At 38.3% G+C, this 23365-nt stretch overlaps 1 protein-coding gene across 1 annotated transcript; it reads right to left on the minus strand.

Moving 5' to 3' along the window:
- Positions 1–18860: 18860 nt before the first annotated feature.
- LOC140821459 (uncharacterized) lies at positions 18861–20079 on the minus strand. Its single transcript, XM_073181961.1, has 2 exons — positions 20001–20079; positions 18861–19267 (listed from the first exon to the last, which is right to left on the minus strand). Exons 1-2 carry the CDS (start codon positions 20077–20079, stop codon positions 18861–18863), a joined length of 486 nt encoding a protein of 161 aa, XP_073038062.1.
- Between the last annotated feature and the right edge of the window lie 3286 nt (positions 20080–23365).

The raw sequence follows: 23365 nt of genomic DNA on the forward strand, positions 1-23365 counted from the left end.
GTTTCTTATGTTTTTGATACGTTATTAAATTATGGTATTGTCAGAATCGGATATGATTCATATATGATATTCTTGACATGTTTGATATCGTAAAACCGAAACCAGATTGAAGAACAGATATCGTATGAAATTGTTATGATTTTCAAAGTTGATTTGATTGAGATGTGATATCAGATTTGTGTATTTGTTGATTATGAGATATGGGGATTGATACTTGAATGATATTGTATTGCTGGGTATATTGAAACTACGCTGTTATGTCGTCAAAATGTATCGAGATTGCATATTGGTATTCCTACGTTGAGTTGAAGGTTGATATTGTGCATCTTATACATGTATTTCAGATTGGTATTGAAGGTTTCGAAGATTGAGATTGATTTCATCCAACCAAACACCGAATAAAGAAAGGTATAAATCAATGTTTAACTGGTAGATACGACTCGAGTCAGATTGGACTGGAGTTTCCCTAAACCACATACTAGATTGTTTATGCTTTGATATGTTATACTTTGTCTATTGAGTCATAGAAATGCACTTGAGATATATGAGTCATTGGCAGAGTTGCCAAGTTACTAGATGTTCGGTGGGATCGATGTGCGTAGGAGAAGATTGACTCCTATTGTAGATATTCGATACAGAGAGGATCGAAGTCTAAGAATAACGTACCGCCACCCCGGTTGGGAGAGTATGTGGGAGATTTGTTAGTTCTTATTCACATCGGGATTCCTAGACTTAGATGTGAGTCAAGTCAAGAGTTGTATCTGTATTCACTAATGTGTCATAAATTATGATTCATATTCTTTGATACATGGTTTATGCTTTTGTATATGATCTATGCATTGCATGTATACATGTTTTATATTGAGATTTATTCTCACCGGAGTTTCCGGCTGTTGTCGTGTTTGTATGTGTGCATGGCAACAGGTGGGACGTGATCAGCATCGAGAAGAGCTTGAACGAGTGATGATTAGCGTGGTGATCCGGGCTTAGATAAGACAGTGTTGGTTTATTCTTAGAATTGTAGTAAAAAACCATAAACACTAGTTATGTGAATTGTATTTGAAATAAATTTGTACGTGGATCATATGTTGTAGACTTTACCTTTGATCTTGTATAATAAAGAAGTTTAACTTATTGTATGCTTGTCTATATTTTGGCTAGTAATGCTTTGATATAAGAAGTTTTTTTTTATCAAGTAGCATACACAATTGATCCAACTAGTCCCAAAGAATGATTAAGAAGAAGAGTTAGCACCCGGGTCCCCACATTTTCCCTCTCGACATCCCCATTCATATCCTCATATACTCAATAGTCACAATTACTTCACCTCCTCAAATGTTTCAGATTTTCATCACTTTATAAAATCATGCATTTAATATAATTTTTTTTTAAAAAACAATCATGCAACATATCTTTTAAAGTTAGCGTTTTATCATAAAATCCATAATCGTTTAAAAATAAACATTTTAACATATTAAAAATCCATAAACATTTCGAATAACGTTTTTACATCATAAACATTTAAAATAACATTTTGACATATTAAATCATAAACATTTAAAATCAATATTTTAACATCATAAAAATTCATAAACATTTAAAATAACATTTTTACATCATAAACATTTAAAATAACATTTTGACATATTAAATCATAAACATTTAAAATCAACATTTTACATCATAAAAATTCATAAACATTTGAAAGAATCATATTAGCTTGTAAAACAGCATTCAGGATACTGCCATGACGTTTACTAATTTTCGAGTTAAAATTACCGTTTTACCCCTAGACGTAAAATTTCACATTTTTGACTTTTTCTTAATTCCATTGACTCTAACATCTCCCAAATAATTATAAATCTTATATGAATTTTCTCGTATTTTTATTTAGCATAAACTGATGACTTTTAATTTATTCTTTAAATTTAGCATATTACGGCATTTTAATCTCGAATTACTTTTAATAATTATTTGAGCTTAAATATAATTTTTTATAATTTTATTAAGCTTAAATCTATGCGTTTCTATTAATTCTTTAATTAACGTTTCGTGCGGCGATAAAATCCCTGATAAATCCAAAACTCACTAATTTGATCCAAATTTTAAACATAACATTTTTAATATTTATTACACCCTTGGGAGCCATGAACCATACCCGTGGACCCATTGTTTCAGTTTTAGTTCTTAAATTCGAAATATTGACCCATTATCGAATAACCAGAGCCATCTCCCAATTCACTTGAGCCATGGTCGAGCCTCCTCAAGCCAAACCCGAGCCAACCCTCTAGGGACCCTACTGACCAAGCCCAGCCCAAAGAACCAGCCCTTGCCCGCTCAAAAACCTCCTGCCCCCTCACCCGATTTCATTTAAGTGTGTGGGTGTGTATCCTAGTTGTATAAGGTTTCCTAGTTGCCTTAGGACTCATCAAGCCATCTAACCACTGACCACCCATGACCTCTACTGACCCTAGACCAGTCCTAGACCTATCCTGGACCACCACTGAGCCCCTACCCCACGCAGCAAGCCACGCGAACAGCCCCAACATACCAACAGCGACCTGCTCACAAGCTCTTTTCTTCGCCCAAGACTCCTAGCAAGCAAGGGCTCTTTCAGCCGAGTCACCACCAAGCCCAACCCTTCCTAACCCTTACTGGACCGTCCTTGGACACCGTCTAGACCACCTAGCCCAGCTCTCAACTGAGCCACTCCCCTGAAATCTCGGGCGATCACCATCACCCTACGGGAAGAGTCCTACGCAGTGTGGACTCTTCCCTAGTCTGGTACACGAGTCCTAGCCATGCTAGGACTCTTCCTAGGACCCAGCGAAGTCCCAAACTAGCCCTCCTCAAGACCTGGTCGATCCCTTAAGCCCCATGCATCATAACCGAACTCATGAAGACAACACACAAGCCAACACAAACTTACGGTCCTTACTTTGCTGCCCATGGTTGTCAATCTTGTTTCTATTTCATTTTCAGCGTTATTCATGTGTTCTAAGACCCCTGAACTTGTGTAAAACTATCCATTTTCAATTCCTAATCATGGCAGTCCCTTATATACATGTAAATCATGATTTTTGGATCAAAACAAAGCTTTAAAAATCCACCTTTGATGCATGTACGAAAATATATCAAGGTGCTCTTGTTTTTCATGCAATTTCAAACATAAATACATAATATGGTGTGATGATGAGTAAAGGAAGAATATGGCGTGCCTTTGCGTTATTAACGCATGATAACTGCTCGAATTGATCAAATTAGTTTTAAAACAATAGTTACATAGTTAATAACACAAGATATGTTTATGGATGTTCGGAGACTTCAACTGCTCCTAAGTCACCCCTTCTACCACCTCGAGTTCTACTTTTAGACTTTGATTTATCCAAAGCTTTCTACAAATGTAAAGGCCCGTATTTCCTATTCGTAATTTTGCGGAATTATTTAAAAATTGTCTCGTTAAATAAATAACATGCATCATTCATCGAATAAACAGATAAATGAATTTAATTTTTAAAATAACAGCAGAAGTAAATATTGTTTTTCAACTCAACAACTTAAAAATAATTCAACATAATAAAACTGAGTTTGAACATAAAAAGGTGAATAAACTGAAACATGAGGTCCTCGGGTTCCTACTACTGCTGAACCAAGCTACCTCACCGGTCCCCGCCCTCAGTCTCGACCTCATCAGTACCTACAAAAATCAAGTCTAGTGAGTCTAAAGACTCAACATGTATATACCGTGAATAACAAGAAAATACATCATAAATTTTTGTGTAACGTAAAAATATCGTATCGTAAAGCATAAGGTGAAAATCGTGTCATGAGTAATTATAAATACGTGCATATCTGAAATCATACGTAAAAGATTCGCTCGATAGAGCCCTGTCATAAAATATCATAATGAGATTTTTCTGGTAGAGATAATGTTTCTAAGAAAGTCGCCTGTAACATAACATGAACGTCTGATCAGACTAAACCACAGTATACTGGGCGGTATAGATCACCACAGCCCTTGGACTGGATGTCCGTACACATACATAAACATAAACCGGTCGAAATTCACCGGGTAGAGATCCCATAAGCGTGAGGTGGCCACAAGACATATCGCATATATCTCAAAAATAAACACTTATATTTTATGCACGTAATATAATTATAACCATGTTTTTATCGAGTGAGTTGGATCATTCTCAGGCTCGCTGCGACCTAATTCTAACATGAGAAATATGCAAATAATTTCATCTTGGCAGAAACTTAATATCCGAACCAAAAACGAGACAAACACGACCAACAAACTAATTTCCAACTATGACTCCGTACCAACCCGAACCATCGTTTAGTCATGATTAAAATACACCTAACATGATGAAATAATTTTCATAAGAATTGTAATTCACGAAATTCAGTGAATGGAGGCCAAAATTTTGAAACGCTCTTTCGAGAGTCACTTTGACATATTGCACCGTAAATTCTCGTACGACTTCTAAACTTAACCAAATCAGGAACGGCCAAAAACATGACCTTGAGGTACTGTACAATCCAAAACCATGTGCTAAAAGCCAACCAAGAACTTGCACAAGCCTCCTGAACCGCAACAATGTTGCTGTCAAATTTCAGTGGCAGCAGCTGCCCTTGCTTCGCTTCGTTTACAAGGCTAATGGCCATTGGGGCTTGAACCACTGACCAGAGCCTCTTTACAACATCCTAAGGTGTGGATTGAACAATGGATAAGGGCCTTAGGCCAACCACAATCCAAGCAAACACCTAAGACAACACAAAGCTCCCACCCAAGAACCAAGCTGCGTGTCGTGGGGTGTGTTGCTTTATTTGCTGTCTTATATCATTCCAATGGCCACATGAAAGACCCTGGCTTGATCTAGACATCATGAGGTATTGTGTGAACCATGGCTAAGGGCTAGGAGCCAACCATCATCCACCCAAAAACCCCAAAACCAAAACCTCACTCACACAAAATCAGAAATGAACACCCATGGGACACTTGCATTGTTGGTGTAAAAATATGATGGATCCTTGAACCAAGCCTTGAAAGGTTGTCTTGGTCACGTCCTAGGAATGCCAAGGTAAGGTTACAACCATGGTTACAGGCCTTGTACCAACCATGATTCGAACAATCAGCTTAGAAAACCAACAATCCAAAAACGAGACTCAAAATGGCAACTATGTAAGAGTTGCTGTCAAGTCCCTTTCCTGCATGCATGGGCCGAAACCAATGGACCAACATGACCCTAACACACTCAAGTACATTCCTAGATGCAGCTTGGAATGCCTGGAAGTGAGCCAACCTTCTGAAATCACAAAAAACACTCAAACCGTGAGGTGCACAAAAATCGGCCGAGAAGGCCTGCACCAAAACTTTCGCATGGTTACTGTCAAAAATCGTGTTGCTCCTTAAATCATGAACATGTGATGTTTTAAAATACCTATAGGACTTGATTGAAGAGTAAAGAACAATATAAACATGCCTGAAATTTTTGTTTTGAAGAAAACAAACACTACGATGAACACGCCACGGCGGAGATGGAGTTTCCTTTCTTTTCTCTCTAAATCCCTAGCTGCTACTCACAATTTTTGCTGCTAGTTTTCTAATATTTTCTAATGAGATGAGGGTAGGGAGATGATAAGGAAATGAAGGGGAAGGTTACTAATTAAATGTGGTGTTTGAATGGCAAACAATATCTTTCTATTCTTGATTCTGTGGGAGATAAGTAATGATGTGTGATATTATTGGATTGAGGGAGATTTGATAGGTGAGTTGGCCGAGATTTGCTAGCAAAATGAAGGTAAAAATATTGTTTAGATCTTGTATTTTAAATCTTTAAAGTTTTAAACAGCCATTTTTTATTTTAGTGAATTAATAAATTAAATTAGGATAAAGATTTCTTGCATGGCATGGCTTGGTCTAACAATTTATTATTAAAAATGTTAGGTTTAACTTTCTTGAATAAATTAGACCTAGATAAATTTATTCCAATTGGCTACACATTTTAATTTAGTCTATTAACTAAATATTGGACATGAGAGAATTAATTAATAACTTAAGTCTAATTAATTAAATAAAATCTTAAAACATTCTCTATCATTAAAATAAATTATTCCTTGTCTTAAATTAAATTTAGGAATATTTTCTTATTATTAAATTTTCTCCCGATTCTCCAACTCCAGTCCGGCCTCGCGTATTTAACCGAAAAGATAAAACTAAACCTCTGCGTTTTAAAATAAATGATCAAATTTTAAAATGACTTAAACACTCCATAAATATATAAATTAAAAAATATTATTTTTAATTTAAATAATAGTAATTATGAATGGCTTATACGTAATCTGATTTAGCGGGTTCTACAAATCTCCCCCCTTAACAGAAATTTCGTCCTTGAAATTAAAACTCACCGAATAACACGGGATACCGACTCCTCATTTCTGGCTCAGATTCCCACGTAGCTTCTTCCTCCGAATGATTAAGCCATTTGACCTTCACTAGCTTAACCAGTTTGTTCCGAAGCTTTTTTTCTTGTCTGTCTAAGATTTGCACTGGTCTTTCTTCATAAGACAGGTTCGGAGTGAGCTGCAACGGCTAAAAGTTCAAGACATGCGAAGGGTTCGCCATATACTTCCTCAGCATAGAGACGTGGAACACATTGTGTACTCCGGCCAGATTCGACGGAAGAGCAACACGATAAGCTAACGTCCCAACCCTGTCGAGGATCTCAAATGATCCAATGAATCTCGGACTAAGCTTTCCTTTCTTCCCGAACCGCATGAAACCTTTCATAGGTGCTATCTTCACAAAAACATGGTCGCCAACGACAAACTCTAGATCTCTCCTCCTCTGATCCGCATAACTCTTCTGTCGACTCTGAGCAGTCCTCAACCTATCAAGGATCTTGACTATTACATCGGTAATCTGCTGAATAATATCCGGACCTCTCCCTACTTCATCCCAATGAATGTGTGATCTGCACTTACGACCATACAGTGCTTCATACGGAGCCATACCTATAGACGACTGAAAACTGTTGTTATAGGTGAACTCCACCAATAGCAACTTCGACTCCCAATTCCCTGAGAAATCGATGACACATGCACGGAGAAGATCCTCCAAACTCTGGATATCTCTCTCTAACTGACCATCCGTTTGAGGATGGAAGGCTGTGCTAAACATCGACTTCGTACCCACAGCTGAATGCAGACTCTTCCAAAAGGATGAAGTGAATCTAGGATCTCGGTCATATACTATAAAAACGGGAAAACCATGAAGTTTGACTATCTCTCGGATATAAAACTGTGCATACTGAATCATGGTGAAAGTCGTCTTAATAGGTAAGAAGTGCGCTGACTTGGTAAGACGATAAACAATCACTCAGATAGCATTTGACCCATGGTAATATTCTCCCACTTCCACTCGGGAATAGGAAGAGGCTTGAGCAAGCCTGCTGGTATCTGATGTTCCGCTTTCACTAGCTGGCACGTCAGACACTCGGATACAAAATGTCTGATATCCTTCTTCATTCCTGGCCACCAATACAGCAACTGCAGATCTTTGTACTTCTTCGTACTCCCAGGATGAATAGAGTACGGCAACATGTGGGCCTCAGATAAAATATCTACTCGAATAGAACCGTCGCTAGAAACCCACATCTTGTCTCGATATCTCACAATACCGTCGCTAACTGTATACAAAATACTGCCCTTGGCCTCATCTCTCTGCCTCCACTTCGCCAACTGCTCATCTGCTGACTGTCCACTGCGAATATATTCTAGAAGAGAATACTGAATCGTCAAAGTAGATAGACGGGGAACTCTACCTCAAGGATATGTCTCTAGTTCAAATCTCTGCATCTCAGACTGAAGGGGTCTTGGAACAATCAAATGAGCCATCACTGCGACTTTCTTGCACATTGCATCCGCAACTACATTAGCTTTGCCCGGGTGGTAGCTAATGTCATAGTCATAGTCCTTCACTAGCTCCAACCAACGCCTCTGACGCATATTCCGCTCTTTCTGCGTAAAGAAGTACTTGAGGCTCTTATGGTCGGTAAAGATCTGGCACTTCTCTCCGTACAAATAATACCTCCAAATTTTCAAGGCAAAAACTATGGCTGCCAACTCTAGATTGTGGGTAGGGTAATTCTTCTCATGGATTTTCAACTGGCGAGAAGCATACGCTATCACCCTCCCATGCTGCATCAACACTGCGCCTAAACCGAGCTTCGAAGCATCGGTATACAAAACAAAGTCTCCGGGCCCTGATGGCATGACCAGTACTGGTGCTGAGATAAGAGCTTGCTTCAAAGTATCGAAGCTCTTCTGACACTCATCGCTCCACACAAATTTCACATTCTTCTTTGTCAACGACGTGAGTAGAACTGCGATAGAGGAGAATCTCTGAATAAAATTCCGATAATAACCTGCTAGCCCAAGGAAAATACTGATCTCTGATGCATTTTGCGGTACAACCCAATCTCTGACTGCTGCAACTTTCGATGGATCTACCTCAATACCGCTGCTAGAAACGAAGTGTCCTAAGAACGCCACCTTCTCTAACCAGAACTCGCACGTACTGAACTTTGAGAATAACTTGTGTTTTTGCAAGGTCTGCAAAACTGCGGTCAGATGTCTACTGTGCTCCTCATGATTCTTTGAGTAGAAGAGAATGTCATCTATGAACACTATCACGAACTGATCAAGGTACGGCTGAAATACACGATTCATGAGATACATGAAGATCGCTGGCGCATTAGTCAAACCGAACAACATCACAAGGAACTCGAAGTGGCCATAACGAGTCCTAAAAGCAGTCTTGAGAACATCGGCATCTTTCACCTTCAATTGGTGATAACCCGAACGCAGGTCAATCTTTGAGAATACTGAGGCTCCCTGCAACTGGTCAAATAAATCTTCAATCCTCGAGAGTGGGTATTTGTTCTTCACTGTAACACTCTTCAACTCACGGTAATCAATGCAGAGCCTCATCGAACCATCCTTCTTCTTCACAAATAAGACTGGCACGCCCCATGGTGAAAAACTCGGGCGAATGAACTCCTTGTCAAGAAGTTCCTGAATCTACTTCTTGAGTTCTGCCATCTCTGTCGGTGCTAATCGATGCGGTGCTTTTGAGATCGGTGCGGTACGTGGCATAAGCTCAATATAAAACTCCACTTCCCGCACATGTGGCATACCAGAGACGTCATCAGGAAACACGTCTAGAAAGTCCCTAGCTGTGGGGACCCGGACGCTAATCATACTCTTAATCATCATTGAGAAAATTTAATCAATTATAATAAACATGGTCTAATTTTTTTTTAAAATACAGTATTAAATGCGGAATGTAATGGAATACATTCTAATATACATGTCAATATTAAAGTACAAGTCTTGTACTATATACAATCATTCAAACTAAGGTTTAACAACTAAATATCAAGTATCCAAACCCTATCTCAAATCAAGGTCCGTAGTCTCCACTCTAATCATGATCTCTCTCTTCATCTCCTCGACCCCGATCCTGTCCCACCTGTTGCCATGCACACATAAAACACGACAACAGCCAGATAACTCCGGTGAGAAACACATCTCAGTATAAATCAACGAAACATGCAATCATATAAACAATGTAAAAGCATGTAACAGATATCAGTAACATGTATCAAAATCTGAAACATAATCAATATAAAATCGTCAATCCGACTCGTGACTCCACGTCTCAGACTAGACTCAATCCTAGTCTAGGGATCCCGGTTTCCAGACGTTGGTATCCATATCGAACATCAGTAATAGAAGAAACTCCAATTCTATCCACTTCGATATAACCAAACATCCGGTGTATTGACCTATCCGTCAGAGAATTTGGCACTTTCGCCAAATCACTATCTTGTGACAATGTGCAATGTGCCAGTGACGATTTCTTCACTATCGGCACTTATGCCACAAGATCACTCGTCTAATACTCATCTAATACATGCTTTCTATAAATCAATAGAACAAGCATATCAATTCAAATCAATACACATAATAACAATAAGTATGCGATTTAGGAAAACTCAAGTATATCATATTCGAGTCGTTCTCCCGGTACCACATTGACTTATACCTTTCTTTTATGGCAGTTCTGACACCGTTCCCGTCTGGAATTCAAAGTCTGTCAACTCTCAATCTGGCAATGAAAATATCAATAATATCATATCAATATACTGCTCAAATCTATACCAATCTGATCAATCTGAATTCAACTCAAAATCAATGGCATAACGGCATACTCTCGATATTCCCGTCAACACAATCTCAACAGATATTAATTACAATCCATAACCAATATCCAAGACAATCTGTAATCAATTCATAATTCAAATCTGTTCAATATCAATCAATATACTCTGAAAGATCATAACAATTCCATAACCATTCTGTTTCTCAATCTGAATTTGATTCTACGATGTCTAACATATCAAGAACATCATATATGAATCCTATCTGATTCTGGAAATACCATAATTTCAAATCATACAAAAAACATAAGAAACTTACGTCCAGTTGTAGCCTGTGTCGATAGGAACACGGTACTGAAGTCGGATTCAAGATCTGACGACTATATTTTGTTCAAATCAAATTTTTGGACTCAAACTTGAAGCTTTCCCCTAAGGTATTTCGTTCCTTTCCTTCTTAAATTCTGAGGTGAAGAAGCTTTTTATATATATATATAATGCATGAAAGGGCAAGTGGCTTCATATTCTTACTGCACATCTCGCGCATATGCGCGACCTCAACTAGCGCATATGCACAAGACCTACTGGTCTCTGCGATAAGCCTCTCGGCAGCTCGCGCATATGCACGCCCTCGCTCGGCGCATATGCGCGAGATTCTCTGGAAATGACAATGTCTTCCCGCACAGCTTGTGCATATGCGCGCCCTTACCCCGCACATATGCGCGAGGTTTTCTGCCCATTTCGTGCATGTGCACGCATCCTGTCGCGCATGTGCGCGAATGATACTGTCCTCGCACATTAAATCTCACATGCAATCTCATTTCGTGTCTCGGAGCAATCCTTCATAATCATATCAACTCATCAATCAATAATAAAAAAATTAACAACAATTAAATCTCGGACATTACACTAGCAATTTGGACATCGGAGGCTGACTGACTGGGTGCTTTGGTAACAGATACAAAGGTTGCTAAAAATGCTCGACACCCTCTACGTATAAGCTTCCTAGCCTAGACACAAGGTATTATACGCGGTAAAGGAAAGTACTTGTCTGGTTCGAATAAGAACTGCTCTCTCCCAAGCGGTCGGACTAGAACAGATCTCCTTTGGAAGTCAATCAAAACTCTGTTCCTTAATAGCCAGTCCATACCCAGAATGATATCAAATTCTGGCATCGGCAGTATGATCAGATCCGCATAGACAAGATTACCATGAAGTTCGAGGTCTATGTCTCGGACCACATTAGTACCTGTCAGCTTCTCTCCAGAAGGCAGTACTACTGAATATGCTATGTCTAGCCTGATGGTCTTGACCTTGAGGAAATTTGCAAAGGTCTCCGAAATGAACGAGTGAGTAGCCCCTGAATCTATCAAGGCATTCGTAGCTGAATGAGCTATAAAAATTATTCCTGAAAGATTGGAACACTATGCTGAACCCAAGAATTACAAGAACTAAACTTATAGACATGCGAAGGTCAAAGTTCTCCTAACCTAAATTCCCGAAATTAACACTGATTAGAACATGCAATCCTATCACAATTCCAAAGTTCAAGATCTCAACCCAAACCATTAAATTCCAAATACAAACTTAAAGCTTTAAGATACCTATCCTGAGCATTGTCTTTGGGTTCGTCTCTGCTGTATGGAGGGTAAAAACTCTTCCTTGGATAGGCAGACTCCCCTGAGGGCACTCCTTCAGTAAGTGGTCAGGTCTATCACACCCCGAACCATATCTACAAACTCCAGTATGGCGGCGTGAGCACTTGGCACAGACGGGATACTCCGAGGCTCTCGAGACTACACGTCCCTGATGCTGCTATTGAGGAGGGCGGCATGGCGCTTGGACTGGTCGTTTGCCCTGGCAATCCCTCTCAATATCATTCAGATCCTTCTCTGCAGCTTGCGCTCTGGAGACAGCGATATCGTAGGTAGTAGGGCCAGCCACCCTAACATCGCGGAGCAAGATCGGCCGTAGGCCATCCAGAAAATCTCTCAACTTGGCTCCAGCATCATTCGCAATTAGGGGCACAAAATGGCAACCCCTCTCAAACTTATGGATAAACTCCGTAACAGTCATGTCTCCCTGCCTCAGGGTCATAAATTCCCTGGTCAACCTGGAACGCACCTCTTCAGTAAAATATTTAGAGTAGAATACCTCTGTAAAGCCCGTCCAGCTCAGAGTAGCCAAATTCAAGGATACAGATGCTCCTTCCCACCACAAGCGGCTGTCTCCTCCAAACAGATAGGTCGCACAATGAACCCTATCCTCATCTCCAAGCTCCATGAATTCGAAGATAACCTCAAGTGACTTAATCCAGCCCTCGCCAATCATAGGATCTGTCGTCCCTGAGAACTTCTTTAGTCTCATCTTCATGAACCGCTCATAGGTAGCCTCAGGCCCAGTCTGCCTGGCTACCCCTGCATTGTTCCCCGCAAACTGTGCGAAGAACTGAGTCATTTCGGCTAACATCTGGGCGTTCATGTCCTGTGGAGGGGGTGGTGGCAACTCCCTCTCTTGCCTAAGATCCTCACAATCCTCATGACGATACTCATCATCTCTCATGCGCTCAGGAATGCGTATAGGAGGCATGCTGCTCCATACATACAACCCATACGAAACCAACATGATTACTTCTATTATTTCTTTAAATTTAAATAAATACTGCATAATCATAATCTTGACATAAAACATCTCATGGAAACATGCTGTTAAAATATTTCATGATTTAAACGAAATGTGTAAACGTAAAACTTACAGACCGAAGACGTGACTTCATGAGATTCTCGAGGTCAGTAGTAGTACAACCCTTAACAAGAAAATAGGCTCTGATACCAACTGTAAAAGGCCATATTTCGCATTCGTAATTTTGCGGAAATATTTAAAAAATTTCTCGTTAAATAAATAACATGCATCATTCATCGAATAAACTGATAAATGGATTTAATTTTTAAAATAACAGCGGAAGTAAATATTGCTTTTCAACTCAACAACTTAAAAAAAATTCAACATAATAAAACTGTGTTTGAACATAAAAAGGTAAATAAACTGAAACATGAGGTCCTCGGGTTCCTACTACTGCTGACCCAAGCTAGCTATCTGGTCCCCGCCCTCAGTCTCGACCTCATCAGTACCTACAACAATCAAGCCTAGTGAGTCTAAAGACTCAGCATGCATATACCGTGAACAACAAGTAAATATATCATAAAATTTCGTGTAACGTAAAAATATCGTATCGTAAAGCGTAAGGTGAAAATCGTGTCATGAGTAATTATAAATACGTGCATATCTGAAAATCATATGTAAAAGATTCGCTCGATAGAGCCCTGTCATAAAATATCATAATGAGATTTTTCTGGTAGAGATAATGTTTCTAAGAAATTGGCCCGTAACATAACATGAACGTCTGATCAGACTAAACTACAGTATACTGGGCAGTATAGATCACCACAGCCCTTGGACTGAATGTCCGTACCCATACATAAACATAAACCGATCATAAGTCACCGGGTAGAGATCCCATAAGCGTGCGGTGGCCACAAGACATATCGCATATATCTCAAAAATAAACATTTTATATTTTATGCACGTAATATAATTATAAGCATGTTTTTATCGAGTGATTTCGATCGTTCCCAGGCTCGTTGTGACCTAATTCTAAAATGAGAAACATGAAAATAATTTCATCTTGGCAGAAACTTAATATCCGAACCAAAAACGAGACAAACGCGACCAACAAACTAATTTCCAACTATGACTCCGTACCAACCCGAACCAATATCGAACCATCGTTTAGTCATGATTAAAATACACCTAACATGATGAAATAATTTTCATAAGAATTGTAATTCACGAAATTCAGTGAATGGAGGCTAAAATATTGAAACGCTCTTTCGAGAGTGACTTTGGCACATTGCATCGTAAATTATCATACGACCTCTAAACTTAACCAAATCAGAAACGACCAAAAACATGACCTTCCTAACTCATTGAGGTACTGTCCATTCCAAGGCCATAGGATGAAAGCCAACCAAGAACTCGCACAAGCCTCCTGAACCGCAACAATGCTGCTGTCAAATTTCAATGGCAGCAGCTGTGCTTGCTTCGCTTTGTTTACAAGGCTAATGGCCATTGGGGCTTGAACAACCAACCAGAGCCTCTTTCCAACATCCTAAGGTATGGTTTGAACCATGGCTAAGGGCCCTAGGCCAATCACAATCCAAGCAAACACCTAAGACAACAAAAAGCTCCCACCCGAGAACCAAGTTGCGCGTCGTGGGGTGTGTTGCTTTATTTGCTGTCTTATATAATTCCAATGGCCATATGAACGACCCTGGCTTTATCTAGACATCATGAGGTATTGTGTGAACCATGGCTAAGGGCTAGGAGCCAACCATCATCCACCCAAAAACCCCAAAACCGAAACCTCACTCACACAAAATTAGAAATGAACACCTGTGGGACACTTGCATTGTTGGTGTAAAAATCTCATGGATCCGTGAACCAAGCCATGAAAGGTTGTCTTGGTCACGTCCTAAGCATGCCAAGGGAAGGTTCCAACCATGGTTACAGGCCTTGGACCAACCATGATTGGAACAATCACCTTAGACAACCAACAATCCAAAAACGAGACTCAAAATGGCAACTATGGAAGAGTTGCAGTCAAGTCCTTTTCTTGCGTGCATGGGCTGAAAACAATGGACCAACATGACCCTAACATAATCTAGTACATGCCTAGATGCAGTTTGGAACGCCTGGAACCGAGCCAACCTCCTGAAATCACAAAAACACTCAAACCGTGAGGTGCACAGAAATCGGCTGAGAAGGCCTGCACCAAAACTTTGGCATGGTTACTGTCAAAAATCGTGTTGCTCCTTAAATCATGAACATGTGATGTTTTAAAATAGCCATAGGACTTGATTGAAGAGCAAAGAACAATATAAACATGCCTGGAATTCTTGTTTTGAAGAAAACAAACACTACGATGAACACGGCGCGACAGAGACGAAGTTTCATTTTCTTTTCTCTCTAAATCCCTAGCTGCTACTCACGATTTTTGCTGCTAGTTTTTTGATATTTTTGAATGAGAGGAGGGTAGGGAGATGCTAAGGAAATGAAGGGGAATGTTACTAATTAAATGGGGTGTTTGAATGGTAAACAATATCTTTCTATCCTTGATTCTTTGGGAGATAAGGAATGATGTGTGATATTATTGGATTGAGGGAGATTTGATAGGTGAGTTGGCCGAGATTTGCTAGCAAAATGAAGGTAAAAATATTGTTTAAATCTTGAATTTTAAATCTTTAAAGTTTTAAACACCCATTATTTATTTAGTGAATTAATAAATTAAATTAGGATAAAGATTTCTTGCATGGCATGGCTCGGTCTAACAATTTATTATTAAAAATGTTAGGTTTAACTTTCTTGAATAAATTAGACCTAGATAAATTTATTCCAATTGATTACACATTTTAATTTAGTCTATTAACTAAATATTGGACATGAGAGAATTAATTAATAACTTAAGTCTAATTAATTAAATAAAATCTTAAAACATTCTATATCATTAAAATAAATTATTCTTTGTCTTAAATTAAATTTAGGAATATTTTCTTATTATTAAATTTTATCTCGATTCTCCAACTTGTGTCCGACCTCGCTTATTTAACCGAAAAGATAAAAACTAAACCTCTGCGTTTTAAAATAAATGATCAAATTTTAAAATGACTTAAACACTCCATAAATATATAAATTAAAAAATTTATTTTTAATTTAAATAATAGTAATTATGCATGACTTATACATAATCTGATTTACTGGTTTCTACAACAAATCCACTTAGCTTAGGACTTACACTACTGTCTAACTGATTTCCTAGCCTAGACTGAAGGCCACACTTTCAAGTCAACACTTGTTTAACGTTTATGCGTCAAAGACTACATACACAAGTTTAATGTCTTTGTGCAAGACTCACTTAACTTATCAATAAGCTCTACTCTCTGTATATGTGAGTGTGTGAGAATTTGTGAGGGCCCGTGCTCTTGATTAATTTTTAATTATCAAACAACTAGGATTTATTAGCGTAAACAACAAAAACGAGTAAAAACTTTCCATTTTGAGCCTACATAAATTTCGCATCGACCTCCCCGTAAATAAGACATACCTAAAATTTCAAAACAACACAACAAAAGACCAAATTTCAAAACAACATAAAAAACAGAATACCAATCGCACGCAGATCCAGCTAGGCTCGATCACACCAAATAAGATCCAACACTCAATAATACAACCATACAAATACACGAGGCATCTCCTTGGAAAATGACTCAATATATATAGTATAAATATCTGGGGACTCCCAAATCAAATCGACTCATTGAGCTTCACTGGAAGAAGCTCCGCCAGTTGCATCAGAACCAAATGTATAACCTGCTATGGGATCACAAAACAAACCACAGCAGCCCCGAGGGACAGGGGTCAAATCCCAATACGAAGATCAAATAAATTACAGCATAAATAAATGACATGTAATGAAATCAATGCATTGCAATGCATGTAAGGTGCCAATAATCTCAGGTATCAAACTTGATCTAGAGAAACAATAGCCAACTGTGGCCACATGTGCCAGGGGTGTAACGTGTCAAATACGCCCTCGGCCCTGCACATCTGCGTCAGGGGTGTCTGTCTGCAGAATTGTTCTTCCCTTCCGCTAGTCATCAAAGGTGTGACGCTTAAATTCCCTCGGCTCTGATGTCCAAATAACTCATCCAAGAGTAAACAGAAATCTCGAAAACAACGGAGTCATGGCTCGATATAAATGCGTGCTCAACAATGCATATAAATCCACAGATTATTCCAATATATTTAAAAACAAACAATTATTAAAAAATTTAGGAATAATCTTAAAATACAACCAAACAGCACAAAAAGCACATAAACACATAATTCTCATAAAATCACATCAATTAAATTACACGTCGTTATAGACGTTGTAAGAAATCGATCATCCGTACCTTAACCTTCAAATTAAATCACCAAAATAACTTATGAACTCGTTGGTGCTTCCTTACTACTAAAACCTGTAGCAAATAATTTATTACCATCAAATAAATATTCAACGTTTTTCCAAATACAAGTTACTAATTCCAGCTTGGACCTAAGCTTGGTTTTAAGGTCATAACTCAACCAAAACATAACCAAAACAGACTTATCATACATGTGTAGAAACCTAACTCAAAATTCCATATTTCATCAGAAGGCATCAGAAATAAATTCTACCATCTCGACACTGAAAACTGACCAAAAACAGAAACCATGAGAAATAAGTTCTGTAACAGATTTAGGTTCGACGCTTATGAGTATATAGTTCATATCTAACTCATCATTAACTGAAATTGATATTTGTCAGTTAGAAATGAAAGACAACTCAAATATCTAAGTTTTATAGAAGAAGCCATTTCCAGAATCTCAATAGATAAATCCTAGAATTATCAAGAAGACCCTACTACATACGCACTTCACGGCAGAAATCTATAACTGAGTAGTTTCGGCAAAATGAGTTTAACTATTTCAATATTGAATGGAATTTAATGATTCTTATATCAGTAAGAAGACAACACATAGCTTTAAGACTTATATTTGAATCATAAGTCCAGAATCTGAATGAATATAGGTCATAAACTCGAATTACAGTACCTATTCTATGCTGCTCCAACACAGAATTCCATTTTAACACATTTTGTAAGAAAAATCATATCGAATCCATTTCTAATTGGAATTCCATTTTGTTAGCAGCTACAGAAATATAGCACATTGATCAGTAAGTTCTATTTGAACCACAAGTCAAGAATCTTAGTGTACAAAACACACAAACCCGAAAATCAGAAGACAAATCTGTAATTCGAAACAGAAACCAACATCTTCTTCCATTAACAAATCCATGAACAAAATTTAAAACCTAGGCTTAGGGATTACTTAAAAAGCTTCCTCTGAACTGATCTGAAGCTAGAACCGGCCTTTACACACTCTAAGGAACCAAGAAAAATGGTTAGCAAGGAGTTGGAAAACGAAGAAACAGCTCGACAGAAACATGGTAGCAGTAGGAACAAGCTTTTCTACAATGATTATGGGCAAGGAGAGCTTAGGAACTACTGGACTTACTTGGCCGAACTCCAGCGACCTGCTAACTAGCAGCAAGGGGTGGCGAGAAGCTTCTCATGATGGAGAAGATAGTGGATGCAAGGAGAAGAGGCGAGAATCTTGAGGAGGAAATGAATTGGGTTGGGGAAAATGAGCTTCTTTCTCACATAACACACATGTATATATATACATATATCCAATGATTTAGCCCAATTGCTAGAATGTGACTCGGTTCAAGTATTACAACTCCATAGCTATAAAACTCCGATATATGTTTTAATATCTTCTAAAATGCCGTTATTTTCTAATACGTATTCTTAACACAATTAAAATTATCTGACTTAATTGTTTTAATTTATCATTGTAAAATAATTATTTCTAATTCTTGCCTAATATTGAATAATTAAATCCGGGTTCTCATATTCTCTCCTTCTAATAGAAGATTTCTTCCTCGAAATCTAACGTACACAACACTTATACACAATGCGGTTAGAACATTTAAAACTGATAATACATAGAAAAATCTGAGTACATGGAGTTATTCATCACATTTTCAAATAAGTGAGGCCACTTTTGACGCATTATAGCCTCTAACTCCCATGTAGCTTCTTCTATCACATGTCTACTCCACTGCACCAAAAACAAATGAATCGTCTTGTTCTTGAGTTGCTTCTCTTTGCGATCAAGAATTTGAACTGGATCCTCAACATAACTTAGGGAACTATCTAACTTCACATCCTCGGTACTCAATACGTGAGATGGATCTGGCTCATACTTCCACAACATCGATCCATGAAGCACATCGTGTATCATAGTAAAAGTATGCGGCAAGTCCAAACGATAAGCCAAAGTGCCAATCCTCTCAACAATCCTATACGGAACAATACAACGTGGAGCTAACTTCCCTTTACATCCAAATCTCATAGTACCAGGAAACAGTAATACATTCAAGAAAACATAATCGCCAGCCCAGAACTCCAAAGGCCGAGGCCTTTTATTAATATAACTTTTTTTGACAATCTTGGGCTGCTTTCATTCTTTTACTGATCAATAACTTTATCTTATATTTCTTGTACAAACTTTGGTTTATACATATGTCGTTCTTCTACATCTTCCCAACAAATCAGAGATCTGCACTTTTTGCCATATAAAGCTTCAAACGGTTCCATACCGATCGTTGTCTGAAAACTTTTGTTGTAATAAAATTAAACCAGAGACAATGATTCTTGCCTACCATCCCTAAAATCCATTACAATTGTTCGTAACATATCCTCTAGAGTCTGGATGGTTCTTTCTGACTGACCATCTGTTTGGGGATTATAAGAAGTGCTCATGGCCATCTTTGAACCCAAAGCTGATTGCAAACTACTCCAAAACTTCGAAGTAAACCTTGGATCACGGTCTGATATTATGGTTATTGCCACACAATGCAATCTTACCACATGATCAATGTATAATTTCTTCATTTTCTTGTAAGTACAAGTACAATCATATGGAATAAAATTAGCTGATTAGACAATCTATCAACAATCACCGAGCTTGCATCACAACCACGATTAGAATGAGGCAGTTGTGTCACGAAATCTGTAGCGATGTGCTCACAATTCCATTGTGGCACTTCAAAACTATGTAACATACCGCCAGGTATCATTCGTTTAGCTTTAACCTGTTGGCAAGTTAAACATTTAGCCACAAAATCAGAAATTTCCTTCTTCATACCTTCCTACCAATTATGAGCTCTCAAATTATGATACATCTTTTGATTTCCTGGATGAATGCTATGTCGGCTACAACGTGCTTCACGTAGTATAGCTTCTTTTAAATATATTAAATTAGGAACTACAAGTCTCCCATTAAAGCGCAAACTACCATCTTAGGCAACACTATACTTAACTGACTGATCTGTTTGAACCAATTCTTTCAATCTATGAATGTGCTGATCAGTTCACTGCGTTGCTTTAATGCTTGATAATGTCTGTGGCTTGACTTTGATAGATGAAACTATAAAGTAATCTACACTTGTTTGATAAGTCCATCCTGATGTTCCCAAGTGCTCGTGGACTTTAGAAATACTCAGAGATGTCAATATAGCATTTTGAACCTTCCTGCTAAGTGCATCTATAACTAGATTTATTCGCCCTGGTTGACATTGAATCTCACAATAAAAGTCTTTAAGAAACTCCATCCATCGACGTTGTCTCATGTTTAAATCGGGCTGATACTTTTGTCTTCCCGCATTAGGACAAACTCTCACATAATGTCCTTGTAATCCACATGTATGGCAGTCTCCCTGAACTCCTGTGCACTGGGTATTAAGATGCCTACCTCCACATCTCCCACAAGAATCTCGAACATGAACGCTAGATCTTCCTCCATGAGAACTGCCTGAACTAGATGAACTGTTGTAAGACTTCTTCTTAAACTGCTTTCCCTTAGCCTTGAATTTCTGCTGCTTCGGTGGTTGGTTTGACTGTGGAGGCTGATAAGGAGGTAAGCCCACTGGCATCTGAATGCTACTCTCGGACCCTTGGAAAGTAAAATATGGAACTTATTGTGATTCTCCCCAAAGCAAACTAGCATCAATATTATTTTCTTTCGCTACAGCTTCTGCATAAGGAGTTGGTGCTCCAGTCAAAACCAACGTACATATCATTCAATTCAGTCATTGCATAAAATGCGATAGCTTGGATCAATCAATATTAGAAACATGAGGTACGTAAGATAGAAGAGCATAAAATTGAGAAGCATACTCTCCCACTAACATATTTCCCTGAACTAGTTGGTTGAACTCGGCTTCCTTAGCAGAATAATAAGATGGAGGCGAGTATTCTCGAATAAAATGAGTACGGAATGCCTCCCAAGAAATTATCTGACCAGATTCTTGAATTGCTTTCTTTGTGGCTTCCCACCACAGTTGTGCTCGATCCTTGAGTTTGTAAACAGCTAACTTGAGTCTCAGCTCTGTAGTGTACTCCACCAAATTAAATAAATAGTTCATGCTCTTAAGCATTCCGTTGCCTTTTCACCACCTTCATTTCCAAAGAATTTTGGAAGACGCATATCTTGGAATTTAGCAATCACTAACTCCATTTCTCTCATTCTTTGGGTCAACATCTGAACTTCACGATCCACTTCCACATTCCTTGACCCATGCCTTTCTAGACGAATTGGTGGCTCCTGCTCCACCTCTACCTCTGTATTCACATTTTGATTTTCCCTTCTTCTAGGGTGGTCACGTGTTCCTCTACCAATACCCTCAGTTATCTCTACGTTCTGAGCTCCAGACTCTTAGATAACTTCTTTCCCCTTTCTGCCTCTTCCACTAGGTGCCATTCTACAAGATACAAGGATTATACAACTGGCAGAAAAATAATAATAAGTACTGAAATTTTTTAAGGAAAGTTAAAACTTACTTCACTACTAGCACTAACTCAGCTTAGTTAAATAATCATAACAAGCAAATCAAATAAGAGCAAATAGTAAATCAAAAACCCAATCATTTCATTTTTGTCTAAACTCGAGTGTCCTAAACTCTAATTTGAGAATACCCCAGTTATGCTCTGATACCAACTATGAGAGCCCGTGCTACTGATTAATTTTTAAATATCAAACAAACAGGTTTCATTAGCATAAACAGTGAAAACGAGTAAAAAATTTCCATTTTAGGTCTACATAAATTTCGCCATGACCTCTCCGTAAATAGGACATACCAAAAATTCCAAAACAAAATATTTATACTCGAAAATAGAGTTCCATAAAACAAACAGAATACCAATCGCATGCAGATCCAGCCATGCTCGATCACAACAGATAAGATCCAACACTCAATAATACAACCATACAAATACACGAAGCATCTCCTCGGCAAATGATAAATATATATAGTATAAATGTCTGGGGACTCCCAAATCAAACCGACTCACTGGGCTCCACAGGCAGACGCTCCGTCAGCTGCATCAGAACCAACTGTATAACCTGCTATGGAATCACAAAACAAACCATAGTAGCCCCGAGGGACAGGGTCAAACCCCAATACGAAGATCAAATAAATTACAACATAAATAAATGACATGTAATGAAATTAATGCAATGCAATGAATGTAGGGTACCAATAATCTCGTGTATCAAACCGGATCCAAAGAAACGATAGCAACAACTGTGGCCACATGTTCCAGGGGTGTGGCGTGTCAAATATGCCCTCGGCCCTTCACATCTGCGTCAGGGGTGTCAGTCTGCAGAGCTGCTGGGCCATTCCGCTAGTCATCAGAGTTGTGACGCTTAAACACCCTCGGCTCTGATGTCTAAATAACTCATCCAAGAGTAAACAAAAATCTCGGAAACAACGGAGTCATGGCTCGATATGCATGCGTGCTAAAAAACGCATATAAATCCACAGATTACTCGAATCTATTTAAAAAAAATCATATTTATTTCAAGAAATGAGGAATAATCTTAAAATGCATCCAAACAACACAATAGCACATAAACACATAATACGGATAGAATCAATCAATTCACATCAATTAAATTACACATCGTTACAGACGCTGTAAGAAATCGATCAATCCGTACCATAACCTTCTAATTAAAAAACCAAAATAACTTATGAACTCGTTGGTGCTTCCTTACTACTAAAACCTGTGGAAAATAATTTATTACCATCAAATATATATTCAACGTTTTTGCAAATACAAGTTACTAATTCCAGCTTGAACCGGCCAGTGCTTGGGATAAAAACCTTACAGTTATCCGTTTAGGGGCAAATCCCTTCAAGTTTTTCTTATTGGTTTTAAGGTCATAACTCAACCAAAACATATCAAAAACAAACTTATCATACATGTCTAGAAACCTAATTCAAAATTCCATATTTCATCAGAAGGAATCAGAAATAAATTCTACAATCTCGACACTGAAAACTGACCAAAACCAGAAACCATGAGAAATAAGTTCTGTGACAGATTCAGGTTCGACACTTATGAGCATAAAATTCACATCTAACTAAT

This window comes from Primulina eburnea, unplaced genomic scaffold, assembly GCF_022965805.1.
Source record: "Primulina eburnea isolate SZY01 unplaced genomic scaffold, ASM2296580v1 ctg567_ERROPOS1600000+, whole genome shotgun sequence".
Taxonomy (NCBI): Eukaryota; Viridiplantae; Streptophyta; class Magnoliopsida; order Lamiales; family Gesneriaceae; genus Primulina; species Primulina eburnea.